Here is a 13,318-nt window from a genome sequence, read left to right as displayed (position 1 = left end):
ATTATGATGATTTTTTAAAATTTGATCAGAGAGAAAGAGAGAGAGAGAGAGGGAAAGTGAGAAAACAAGCCTCTAGGTCCAGGACTCAATCCATAGCTGGCCATGTGGGAGTCCAGTGCCTTAACCACCATGCCACTTGCTGGCCCCATCATTGTTGCTTTTAGTTTTTGTTTTTGTTTTTGTTTTTTGAGAGGTTTTCGCTATAGGGCGTTTGCGTTCGCCAGATAGACAGAGAGAGACATAGAGACAGAAAGCGAGAAATCACCCCCCAGGGGGGATGGTCATGCTGCAATCTCTTCTCCTCCATTCTCCTCTTGGGATCTTGGACACGCACGCACACGCGCCCGGCGTGAGTTTTAAGCCACCAGGTCCGGGATGCTAACCACAATCAACTACATGGGAGTCCAGCGACATAGCCATTACGCTAACTGCTGGTTCCCATCATTGTTGCTTTTTGAACATTCATGTGAATCATTTCCATGAGAGAGTAGATTCTATTTATAAAATTAAGATTTTCCTAGGCATGCATGTCATTCAGTCACAAAGGAGTTTAACCTTGTTCCCATCTTAATTTTTAAAGAACATTCTTTATATTTCATTATTCTTCAACTAAGGTGAATGTTATTAAAAATTCATAGCTCCTCCAGCTGCTTTTCAGCAGAGTGAAAATCCTCTGTTTATTATCTAATTAGTTCCTCTGCGAACAATATATTTTTAAAAAAAGAAAACAAAAACCTGGCATTGATGTGAGAAATTAAGATGGAAACAAGGTTAAAGAAGACAGCAGAGTTGTTTTTTTTTTTTAACTTTCCTACTCAAAATATTTTCTTCTTTGCTTATTAGAAGGCTCAATGCACATCAGTAACATTTAGCTGCTATGTCCTCTTCGTAAAACACACACATACATGTGCTTGCCCTTAGAAGAGAACAGTATGCAGAACTCAATAAATATCCCAGTTTCATATTTCTAAGAAATGGAAAAATTGCTTTTTCACTAATGTAGGAAGTACTCAAGTCCTGAGAGCAAGCCACCTCAACATTGTTCCTTCTTGTTTTTGTGCTCTTAAATTAAAATGCATGTTTTAATTGCTGCAACTGTAATTTGTTCAGAAATGGTATAATTATGAGGCATGATGAAGAGAGAATGTGCCTCATCCTTTTATTATATTTCTCCATTTTTATTTTACTCTTTTGTCTCAACTCCAGGTAGAGTCTAAAGAAATAGGCGAGGGTAGTTACTGGTAACTAAAGAAACACAGATACCCACTTCCTTTTTCCCTTTCTAGTCAATAGTACTGTAGATGATCTCAGAAGGAAAGCTAGTTAGGGTGTCAGATAAACAGAACAATGAAGTGTGGGTAGTTTTAAAATTGGAGGATTTTTATTCTGGTCAACTAATTTGGGAAATTTTCTTAGTTCCAATGGAATAACTGAGAGATTTCACTCCCCCCATTTGATTAAAAAAATTTTCAAATATACAGGAAAGCCGAAAGAAGTTTAAAGTGAACACTAGCCTACCCACCACACAGACTCTACCATTAAATTTTTTAAGTTTATTTTTGTATTGTTTTTTCCTCCATGAAAGAGAGACACACAGAGAGAGCACCCTCCAGCAGAGTCCTGACGTGATGATCCACCTCCTGTCCGCTGGGCCTTGATCATGGGCACACACATGCCCTTGTTCTCAAGGGAGGGCTCTAGGCACAAACCCAGAACCTTCTCATGTGGGTGAGCCCTACAGAGAGTCATGTTTAATGTTGTGCCACCATCCAGCCCCTGCCATTAACTTTTTGCTTTATTGTTTTTTAATTATTTAGAGGGCTTCTGTGCTCACTAGAGAGACACATAGAGGAGGGAAAGTGAAAAAGCATTCCCCATGGGCATGGTCACACCATAATCCCTTCTCTTCCATTTCTCCTTTCAGGATTTTGAGCATACACTTACACACACCAGTCATATTTTTCAAGCCCTCAGGTCTGGGACTCAAACCAGCCACCTTAACCACTATGCGACCTGGCTGGCCTCCTGCCATTTACTTTTTACATAGATTTTTAAGGGACTTAGCTTTTTCCTTCTAAGAGGACTTAATCATATCCAAAAGAAAGAATACTCTTTTCAGCTGCAGAAAAATGCTAATTATCTCCATTGTTAGGCCATGTGATAGAAAAACACTGAGTCTGTTCTTATGAATAATTAGTTGAGAATAAAGAATATAGTTCCATAAACCTGAGCGATCTGATCATTGTAGGACCACTACCTCAGGACCTTGTATCCTGTTACTTTGTTATAGTAGGCTGGGCTTATTTATAGGCCTATAGATATTTACTTTATTCTTTAAAATCTCCTTTCTTAGGTCCCCACAAGTGATGACTTTTTTTTTTTTTTTTTTTCCTCCAGAAACGGCCATCATTCAAGCAAATCATTTCGATTCTGGAGTCCATGTCAAATGACACGAACCTTCCTGACCAGTGTAACTCATTCCTGCACAACAAGGCCGAGTGGAGGTGGGTGGCCCTGAGGCCAGAGCCACAACCCCTGGCTTGATGGTCTTACAACTAGCCTCAGTGAAGAAGAGAACTGAAAACCTTGGTGACGGTTCTGATTTCTAAGCATAGCTTAGGGGAAAAAAAAAATGTTTAGAGATCTAATAAGTCCTTAATTTCATATATAAACAAGAAGAGTTCTCTAAGCTCATTGCTTAGGGACTAAGTATTTGGAAAGAATGGTGATATCACATCTTATGAGATAAAAAGATGATCACCAGACAGTTTTCTATACACACTCGGTGTCAGGAAGCTTTGGCCTCTGTCCCGGAAGAAATGAAAATACTGTTTGCTTTGAAATTTGCAGAGTACTGCATCTGCTAGTGGAGAGGGTAGGGAGACTATCAAAGCACCTTAAAAACAAAACTTTGGATGTTATAAATCCCTTTAAAAATTAAGTGTAAGACAAATGGTAATAAGAGAATGGTATTGTGTGAGCGGAAAAAGTGAGCCCAGAGTAAACTGTTTGAGCCAGGTCACATGGTGCATGAATATAAATAGCATGTTTAGAGCTGACATTGTTCCTCCCCTGACTCAGCAGAGATTTGAAGTAAGTTCTTTTCTCCTCTTGACATCCGTGGCAGTAACATGACGCCTTACGCCATCTGCTGACGCCAAATGAATACTGCAGGCGCTTTAAAAATGACTGATGTTTACTCCTATTGTTAGATGTTGCTTTGGACTTCCTGTATGGTTGGTGTTTTTACAATAACCTTATTTATTTTTCATTCCTTTGAAATATCTGTCTAGGGCCAATGAGTTAAGTGAATTTTTGTTCTGGGATACAAAACTAATACTGTAAGTTCAAGTCTGGGCTTGAAGGTCTTTTTATCTGGGTTAGAATAATTAGCAAAGCAAAACAGAAGACATAGTTACCTCCTACAGGAAGAAATCTGTGCCCATTCTAATCAGGTCATTCCCCTTTAAAATCAGTATGTGAGTTCCCATTCTTAAGACAAAGACCCAAATACTAAAGATGACTCTCAGGACAGTCCTAGCCTCCTCTGAAGAGCATCATTCTACTCCTTAATTTCTGGCTTTTGGTCTCTGGCCAGATGCACATTTCTCCCTGTTCAGGGTCTTTGCAAATTCTGTGTCCTTTGTTTAAAACTCTTCTATTCATCTGCACACTACCCTTGGTATCCATCCCTGAGCTTAGCTCCTATTCGTCATTTAGATAGCAGCAGAAATAACACATCTTCAAGAAAGTGTTTCCTGCTTAGAGGCCAGATCCTGTTTTGCTTTGTGTGCTCTGAGACATTTCCTTCGTAGCCTGTACTGCTAGAGGAATGAGGAGGTGATTCTGCAGCTAGTTGACTAATGCCTCACTGGCTAACATGTAAGAGAAGCAAAAAGTCAGTCTCTTTTATTCATCCCTGTACCCACAGCTCCTAGAACATGCCTTAAACACAGCAGTTGATCAATAACTATTTGGGAAAGAAAGAAGAAAATACCATGGCGGAAATAATATAAAAAGACACTAATGTTATACAAGAAAATACAAGCATGGAAGTTGTTTGCCACGATAAAAGTGCTTCTTACATTCATTCATTGAGATACTCATTGAAGTTCTGCTGGTGCCAGAACGGGTGACACCATTGTAGGTACAGGGCTGCAGGAGGAGCAGAGCAAACCCAGCTCTCAGGGAGCTCCCCAGCAGAGTGTCCACTTGGAAACCACTCACTGTAAACATGCAAATAACTACTCCCTTACTGTTCTGAGGTCACTGTGAAATCTGATCTGCCCTGAGAATACAACAAAGGGCTCCTTGAGGAAATGCTGACTTGTTACCCAACGGATTAGTAGAATTTTAACACTGGTATTAATACCCTTGAGATAAGGAGTCTTTTAGAGTATGTCAATAAAATTTGAAAACAGGACAGCTGGTCAGTTTTTCACTTAAAACCTCCATGTGGCCGAGAGCACTATCCACCAAAAAGAAATTTCTAGGACACATGACGTACTGTGACAACTTTTTCCCCCAAATCATGAATCAGCAGTTTTCAAACCTCTGGTCTCAGGACTATTATATTCTTAAAAATTATTGTGGGGACCAGCAGTTAGCGTAATGGCTATGTCACTGAACTCCCACATAGTCGACTGTGGTTCAAGTCCTGGACCCGGTGGCTTAAACTCACACCAGGCGCATGTGTGTCCGTGCCCAAGATCCCCAGAGGAGAATGGAGGAGAAGGGATTGTGGCGTGGCTATCCCCTCCCCGGGGGTGTGGGGGCGCTGATTTCTTGCTTTCTGTTTCTGTCTCTCTCTCTGTCTTTCTGGCAAGCGCATGTGCCCTATAGCAAAAACCTCTCCAAAAAAAAAAAATATTGTGGACTCCAAAGAACTTTTAGTTAAGTGAGTTATATTCTTCAGTATTTACCACATTCAAAATTAGAACTTAGAAAAAATTAATTATGTATTTTTGGTCTATTTAAAAAATATGAATAAATCTTGATTCTGCATTTGCCCTATGATGTTATCAATTGTCATGAAGCCTCTGGAAACTATACTTGTGAGAGAATAAGAATAGAAAAGACAAATCTTGTCTTAGTGTCATTGCAACAATCAGTTTAACCTCTAGAATCCTTTGAAAAGGTTTCATGGGTCTCCAGAGCACATGTTGAAAACCACTGGGTTGAAAATCACTAAGATGGACAAAGAGTGACTTACTGTCTTTAAATAGCATTTTAATTAAAACATCGCACCAAAGGATATAAAAAGGTAGTTCACAAAAAGAGAAATCAAATGGTTAATGAGCACGTGGAAAAATATTGAACCTCAGTAATCAAATAAATATAAAAGACTGTAATTCATTTATCAGATTGGTAAAAATTTGCATTATGAAATATCCAGTGTTAACCTGCCTTCTCATGTGTTGCTGGTGGGAAAAATGCTACCTTTCTCGAGGCCAGTTTCTCAAGGACATCGAATGTCCTGAAAATGGTCTTTGTCCCAGCAATCCTACCACGACCACCTCATCCCTAAGGAAATAAATGTGACGGCTGTGCAGGAAGATGTGGACGCTTGTTCAGCAAAGCATTGTGAAGAACTTTAAAACTAAAAATAGCATAGTGGGGGCCAGCAGTTGGCATAATGGCTATGTCGCTGGACTCCCATGTAGTCCACTGTGGTTCGAGTCCCAGACCCAGTGGCTTAAACTCACGCCGGGTGCGTGTGCATGCGTGCCCAAGATCCCAAGAGGAGAATGGAGGAGAAGGGATTGTGGTGTGGCCATCCCCCCTGGGTGGTGATTTCTCACTTTCTGTCTCTCTGTCTGTCTCTGTCTTTCTGGCAAGCGCACACACCCTATAGCAAAAACCTCTCCAAAAAAAATTTTTTTTTAATTAAAAAAAAAGAAGTAGCATAGTGCAATAAAAAAAGGAATGGTATTTTTAAATGATGATATCTTCCTATAGAGAATCACATGGAGCTATTCATGATGAAAACAAATCTAATAACATGAACTGTAAAATATGGGTTATAAAGACATGCGCACCAGTGCATGGCTGGTCCCAGCTCCTTGGGAGGCTGAGGTAGACGGGAGCAACATGGTGAGACCTCGCCTTAAAATCTGTACATGTAGAGAGAGGCCATAGTCAGTAGTAAATTTAGAATGATTCCTTTTTTTATAACATAAACATACACTGATGTGTATATGTTTGTGTACCTAGAGAAAATACCCACCGGGTAATAGGATTATGGAAAAATATTTTCTATTTATAAATCTTCATCATCTACATTTTCTACATTGAACCTGGAGTAGATGAATAAGTTTAATTTTTAAAATGCCTTCAGATGAAAAATTAGAGAAAATTGGTAATAGAGAATGTGGGACCAAAGGTAAAACATATTGATGCATTAATATTTTAGTAAAACGCATACCGTTGTGTAGGGGACTTCCTCAATGGTTCTTTCAGAAGCTATTAGTCCTGCTCTCAGAGCTGGAAAGAGAATATGTATTTATACCTGACCCAGTAAACCACAGCTTCAGAAAAACTGTTGTAACTTAGCTTGGCAACTAGTTATGAACATGGGGAATGACGTTAGGAATTATCATAGTAATAAACACAGTTGTCCTTTATTAAGTTTCTACCAGCGGCTTGTATTTCATTTGGATTATCTTTTTTAATCCGCATAGCAATGCTAAATTATATCATAGATGCCAACCCTGCGGCCTGGGCAGGTTGGGGCAGTGGCCTGTGATCATACAGTGGATCTGGCGACATGGGCCAGCTCTTGTACATGTGTGCTGCAGCGCTGTTTTGAACTCATGGTCATTGTCATGCTGTCTGCTCATTAGCATGCAGTATTCACTTGACTTTCCTTTTAAGTTAAAGAGGAATATTACAGGACACGACCATTTTATCAAGGCAAAAAAGACTGTCTTACTCAATATGCCAAGTGCCAAAAAGACCTATTTTATTTTTATCTGGATATTTCAAAGGACAACACATTCAGAGAATTTTCTTTCCCCACACTTCTGTTTGCTGTCTGAAATCATGTGACTAGGGTCCAAAAGGTGTTTTTATAAATTAGAGTCATAGGGAAGTCTGATTCCAGTCCTTCTGTGGAGTTTCTGGCAAATGATTGCTTTCTGGTAGAGCTTTCTCTACACACAGACCAGATGGAGCATCTATTTTTAGAAAATTAAGTGATCGTTCTGGAAATTCTTTTTAAAACAAGATCATTAAAAGCCACATAAACTGTATTCTTTCCCTTGACCTAGTAAACAATAGGAAAGAAATCTACTGTCAGACATTTCCTTGTTCATCAGATCTTCAACTTACTTTTTTATTTATTTATTTATTTTATTTCAATCTATTTATTTGCATTCATTCACTGTACATCATTACAACATACAAAATGAGATTTTCCACCCAGAGTACCCTGTATATTGTCTCAATCAATCACATCAACAAACATGTTATTGTCAGCAGATGATCTTCCATTTCTTGTTTTCTGTATGCTTAGCTTTTTTTTCCCCCTCATCCTTGATCTTCAACTTACTTTTGAAGTAAGTTGACCGATTAGTAATAATGACAGTGAGTATTAAGAACAGGAAGCATGTCATCCTGCTGGACACGTTTTCAGTTTTCAGGAACCCCTGCGACCATCGGTAGGTCTGTGGTAATCGGCACAAGTGAGCCCGTGAGGCGGGACAGGACCCTGGTATCTGGGTCTCTTGGCGAAATACTTTGGTGTTCCTGTTTTTCCCTTGGTGATCAACGGACTCTCACCATGGCATGCCTTCTTAAAAGCAGAGATCAAAGATATAATTTTGGCCTTTTGGATATTAGTACCTAACCAATAATATGTAACACTAGATTTAATATGTATTATATATTTATCATGTAATATATATGCTCTATTGCTGTTTTTACAAATTGACCATTTATTTCAAAATAGGTTCTGTCTAATGAAAGAAAATAATCAGTTCATTGTCTTTTTGGAGCATATGGAAAATTGATACACGTTGAAATCAACTCTGCTTGGATTTGGTTTAAGAGAAAACCATAATTTCCATCAATTAAGAACCAGGAGGTTATATAAACGCATCAACAATTGCACTTGATGCAAAACAATGCACCAACAAAAACAAAGGGAATAGCAGGGGGAGCAGCCGTCTCTTGTCCTCTGTCCTCAGGCTTGGACTGTGGCCTTACAGCCAATAACTCTCACCCTAGTTCACACTCTGGGGCGTCAGGGGGAACAGTGTTGGGAGTTGGGTTTGAGGAGATAGACTGAGGAAGAGACAGTCAGGGTTTGTTTCTTTTATTTTTTTGGAGAGATTTTTGCTATAGGGCACGTCTGCTCGCCAGACAGACAGAGACAGAGAGAGACAGAAAGCGAGAAATCACCCACAGGAAGCGGAGTGTTGGGCCCAAATCCATATCCCACCTTATAGCTGTCCTGAGTTGGGTTTTGCCAACTGATACTCAGGGGGGATGGCCACGCCGCAGTCCCTTCTCCTCCATTCTCCTCTCAGGATCTTGGGCACGCACACACACACGCCAGGTGTGAGTTTAAGCCACTGGGTCTGGGACTCAAACCATGGTCAAATACATGGGAGTCCAGCGACATAGCCATTTCACCTATTGCTGGTTCCTGGCCAAGGTTTTCTACATTGTTTTTTTTCGTCAGTCCTTCATTTGAAAAATGAAAAGAGGGCCAGCAGTTGGCATGGTGGTAAAGGCATTGGATTCTCACATGGCTGACTGTGGTTTGATTCCTGGATCTGGCAGCTTGCTTTCTCACTTTCTCTCTCTCCTCTCTCTCTCTCTCTCTCTCTCTCTGTTGAGCATGTGTGCCCTGTAGCAAATTTAAACAGATAATAAGAATGATAAATAAAATTAAGCCATTCTTTTTTAAAAGAAAGAAAAAATAAAATAAATTTGCAAGTGAGCATATTTCTGTCAATATCAGGGATAAAATTTGGATTTTGTGATACAGTTAGAATTCTGAAAGATTGCTGATTTAATTCCTTTCTGTAGGAAGTGTAATATGACTGCTCTAATGACACCAATAAAAGAGACAGTGCTTTGATATTTGTGGGTGGCAGAGCAATTGTTTTTAGTTTTTCGCCATAGGATACATGCACTCACTGGAGAGAGACAGTGAGAGAGAATCAGCCTCCTAGGGTGATTTCTCACCTCCTCCTCCATTCTCCCCCTGGGATTTTAGGTATGCCTGCGCACACACACCCAGAGTCATGTCCAAGCCTCTAGGTCCGGGACTCAAAACAGTAGTCAGCCATGTGAGAATCCAGCACTTTAACCACCACACCCTCTGTTGGCCCCTGGCAATATTCCTTTTTTTTTTTAATGGTAGAGAGCATGTGCACATGCATGTGCATATACGAGAAAGAGAGAGAGAGAGAGAAGCACCTTCAACAGGGTCTCCTTATGCCGTGATCCCCATTCCCCAGCCCTCCAGTTCCTAAGGGTGCCAGGAACCTATGCATTTACCCAGCGTGTTTTTAGACCAATCTGTGCATTCCAGCTTTGTAGGGCACTTGCATTATAGCTGAGCCACAGATGCTCTTCACACTTAGTTGCTACCTCCCTTCTCTGAGGTACTGTTCAGACGAGCAGGGAAGCGGAGTGTTGGGCCCAAACCATATCCCACCTTATAGCTGTCCTGAGTTCGATTTTGCCAACTGATACTCAGAACCTTTTTGTTTCATTCATTTATAAGAACATTGCAATAAGCTGCCACTTACTCTGATTTTCTTTGGATATAAAAAGGCAGATTTTGATTACATGTCTTTATTATTAATATAGAGTAGAGGCCTGGGGCCTCTACTTTTAATACTCAGGTCTCAATCATGATAATGTACTCTACATTTCAGGGTCATCTTAGCGGCACCCACAGGCAACTGGCAGCCACACTTAGCAGATCATGGACAACAGTCACCTGTTTCCAGTCTCTTCCTTCTGCATCCTTTTCCAACCTTTCCTCTCTCTCTCTCTTCCTCTCTTCCTTTCTTCTCCTCCCCCCCCCCCCTTTCTTTCATCACTATTGCTTATTTACAGGCTCTCCAGAAAGTCAAAAGAAAGCACTTCCAGTTCTCAGAGCATAAATTTAGACTTAACATTGTGACAGCCCTGAAGGAGAGAGGAAGTCTGTACTGAGCCATCTTACCAGCTTTGAGTCCTAGGAAGAACAGGTCTATGCCCTGGGGCATATTGTTCCAGTTGGTGAGGTTGTTGGCCTATGGGGGCTAAGGAGGGAATTTCTTTTAAATATTATTGGAGTTAAAAAGAACCTCAGAGTTCATCTGGCACCAGAGTTCCTATACTTGCCTGACTGTAAAAATTACCGGGATCTTTTATTAAATAGTAGAAATTCCTAGGCCCCACAAGGAAGGGTATTAGCAATCTGTGTGTGTTTTAACAAGCTACCAAGGTAAGTCATGGGATCAAACAAGTTGAGGAGCTGATGTAATGTAACAACCACCCTTTACAACCAAGAAAACTGAGTCAGTGTAGTCAACTGGTTGCTTGGGTTATTGAGCCAGTGAGTTGGCTACAGTGCTGTCTTAACCACTTACTAATGGTGATATTGATCAACTAACCTGAGTATCTCCTATCTATAATATGAGATTAGCACTTCTCCTCTGGGTTATTATGAGACTAAAGTGCTTTGTCAACTGTGAAGAGCTACAGGATGAAGGCATTTGTTAAATGGCCAAACCAGGACAGCAGCGCTATAGCTCATATAGCTGTATCCCGATGGTCCTTCAATGCTTTATTGAAATATTTTGAGCTTTTGTTTCCAAACTAGAAACTACCTGTTGATTTTTTTTTTTTGGAGAGGTTTTCACTATAGGGCGCGTGCACTCGCCAGACAGAGAGACAAAGAGATAGAAAGTGAGAAATCACCCCCCGGGGGGATGGCCACACCGCAATCCCTTCTCCTCCATTCTCCTCATGGGATCTTGGGCACGCACGCACATGTGCCTGGCGTGAGTTTTAAGCCACCGGGTCCGGGACATGAACCGCGGTCGACTACGTGGGAGTCCAGTGACATAGCCATTATGCTAACTGCTGGTCCCAAAACTACCTGTTGATTTTTAAGGATATGAAAGAATCCTTCTTTGATTGTTTCCTGGTTGATTTAAAAGCATTAGCCTTTTACTGTGAATAGCATTCTGATGGACCCACTAAGCGTTTGAAATCTCTTAAGTAAAACTGAGACTTACACCAATTACCTCTACGCAGGTGTGAAATTGAGGCAACTCTTGAAAGGCTAAAGAAACTAGAGCGTGATCTCAGCTTTAAAGAGCAGGAGCTTAAAGAACGAGAAAGACGTTTAAAGATGTGGGAGCAGAAACTGACAGAGCAGTCCAACACCCCGGTGAGTATGCTCCCTGTTCCCCATCTTTCCAAATACAGCACTTTGCAAGGCTGAGCATGGCAGCATGGCACGCCTTCTCCCTGCCCCACTGCCACCTCCTCCTCTCCTGCCCTGGTCTGTTAAAGGGGCCGCATGTAGAGTCAAGTAGTGTTCATATCTAATTTCAATTAACAAAATGCCAGAAATTTCGAAGAAAAGCTTATTCTATTTCTGGCTCTTTCCTTAAGAACTGTTGTGCTGTCAGTGTGTTTGCATATTAGGATTACAAAAATAAAACCCAGTGTATTTTCACACCATCTGTTAGAGCCCCAGAACATGTGCCTAAATGCTCATTAACTCTTGAGAGTCCATCAGTAGCTAATAAATAGAACATCAAGGCAGCTAACTAAGTCTTTATGTGTCAAAACTGAGCCACTTCTTCTTCTAAACCAGAGCTAACCTGATGATGTGTAAGTGATAGACTTTAATATTTTTTACTCAATATGGTGTTTGGATCAAAACATTGGGAAAAGGGTTCTCTTGGGACAAGCTTCCACTATTAACTACAACCAGGAAATACCTTGTCCCTTCCCCCCGCCCCAAGTCTTGTATTTGGAGGAATATAGAAATTCTTTTTAAGGATTTCACTATTTATACACTAACCTTAGCTTATATGCTCTATGATATCTGAGTATCTCCTATCTATAATATGAGATTAGCACTTCTCCTCTGGGTTATTATGAGACTAAAGTGCTTTGTCAACTGTGAAGAGCTACAGGATGAAGGCATTTGTTAAATGGCCAAACCAGGCCAGCAGCGCTATAGCTCATATAGCTGTATCCCGATGGTCCTTCAATGCTTTATTGAAATATTTTGAGCTTTTGTTTCCAAACTAGAAACTACCTGTTGATTTTTTTTTTTTGGAGAGGTTTTCACTATAGGGCGCGTGCACTCGCCAGACAGAGAGACAAAGAGATAGAAAGTGAGAAATCACCCCCCGGGGGGATGGCCACACCGCAATCCCTTCTCCTCCATTCTCCTCATGGGATCTTGGGCACGCACGCACATGTGCCTGGAGTGAGTTTTAAGCCACCGGGACCGGGACATGAACCGAGGTCGACTACGTGGGAGTCCAGTGACATAGCCATTATGCTAACTGCTGGTCCCAAAACTACCTGTTGATTTTTAAGGATATGAAAGAATCCTTCTTTGATTGTTTCCTGGTTGATTTAAAAGCATTAGCCTTTTACTGTGAATAGCATTCTGATGGACCCACTAAGCGTTTGAAATCTCTTAAGTAAAACTGAGACTTACACCAATTACCTCTACGCAGGTGTGAAATTGAGGCAACTCTTGAAAGGCTAAAGAAACTAGAGCGTGATCTCAGCTTTAAAGAGCAGGAGCTTAAAGAACGAGAAAGACGTTTAAAGATGTGGGAGCAGAAACTGACAGAGCAGTCCAACACCCCGGTGAGTATGCTCCCTGTTCCCCATCTTTCCAAATACAGCACTTTGCAAGGCTGAGCATGGCAGCATGGCACGCCTTCTCCCTGCCCCACTGCCACCTCCTCCTCTCCTGCCCTGGTCTGTTAAAGGGGCCGCATGTAGAGTCAAGTAGTGTTCATATCTAATTTCAATTAACAAAATGCCAGAAATTTCGAAGAAAAGCTTATTCTATTTCTGGCTCTTTCCTTAAGAACTGTTGTGCTGTCAGTGTGTTTGCATATTAGGATTACAAAAATAAAACCCAGTGTATTTTCACACCATCTGTTAGAGCCCCAGAACATGTGCCTAAATGCTCATTAACTCTTGAGAGTCCATCAGTAGCTAATAAATAGAACATCAAGGCAGCTAACTAAGTCTTTATGTGTCAAAACTGAGCCACTTCTTCTTCTAAACCAGAGCTAACCTGATGATGTGTAAGTGATAGACTTTAATATTT

At 40.8% G+C, this 13,318-nt stretch overlaps 1 protein-coding gene across 1 annotated transcript in view; it reads left to right on the top strand.

Annotated features, from left to right (window-relative positions):
• Positions 1-13,318, top strand: part of MAP3K20 (mitogen-activated protein kinase kinase kinase 20) — a gene marked incomplete in the record, with an annotated part of 221,492 nt that overhangs the window by 156,037 nt on the left and 52,137 nt on the right. The window contains 2 exon segments of the mRNA XM_014588849.2: positions 2,398-2,504; positions 11,263-11,398. Of these exon segments, the coding sequence (XP_014444335.1) occupies positions 2,398-2,504; positions 11,263-11,398 (243 nt within the window).

The sequence above is a fragment of the Tupaia chinensis genome, unplaced genomic scaffold (genome assembly GCF_000334495.1).
Source record: "Tupaia chinensis unplaced genomic scaffold, TupChi_1.0 Scaffold000314_1, whole genome shotgun sequence".
Classification (NCBI taxonomy): domain Eukaryota; kingdom Metazoa; phylum Chordata; class Mammalia; order Scandentia; family Tupaiidae; genus Tupaia; species Tupaia belangeri.
This window is presented reverse-complemented; position numbering and strand designations above follow the sequence as displayed.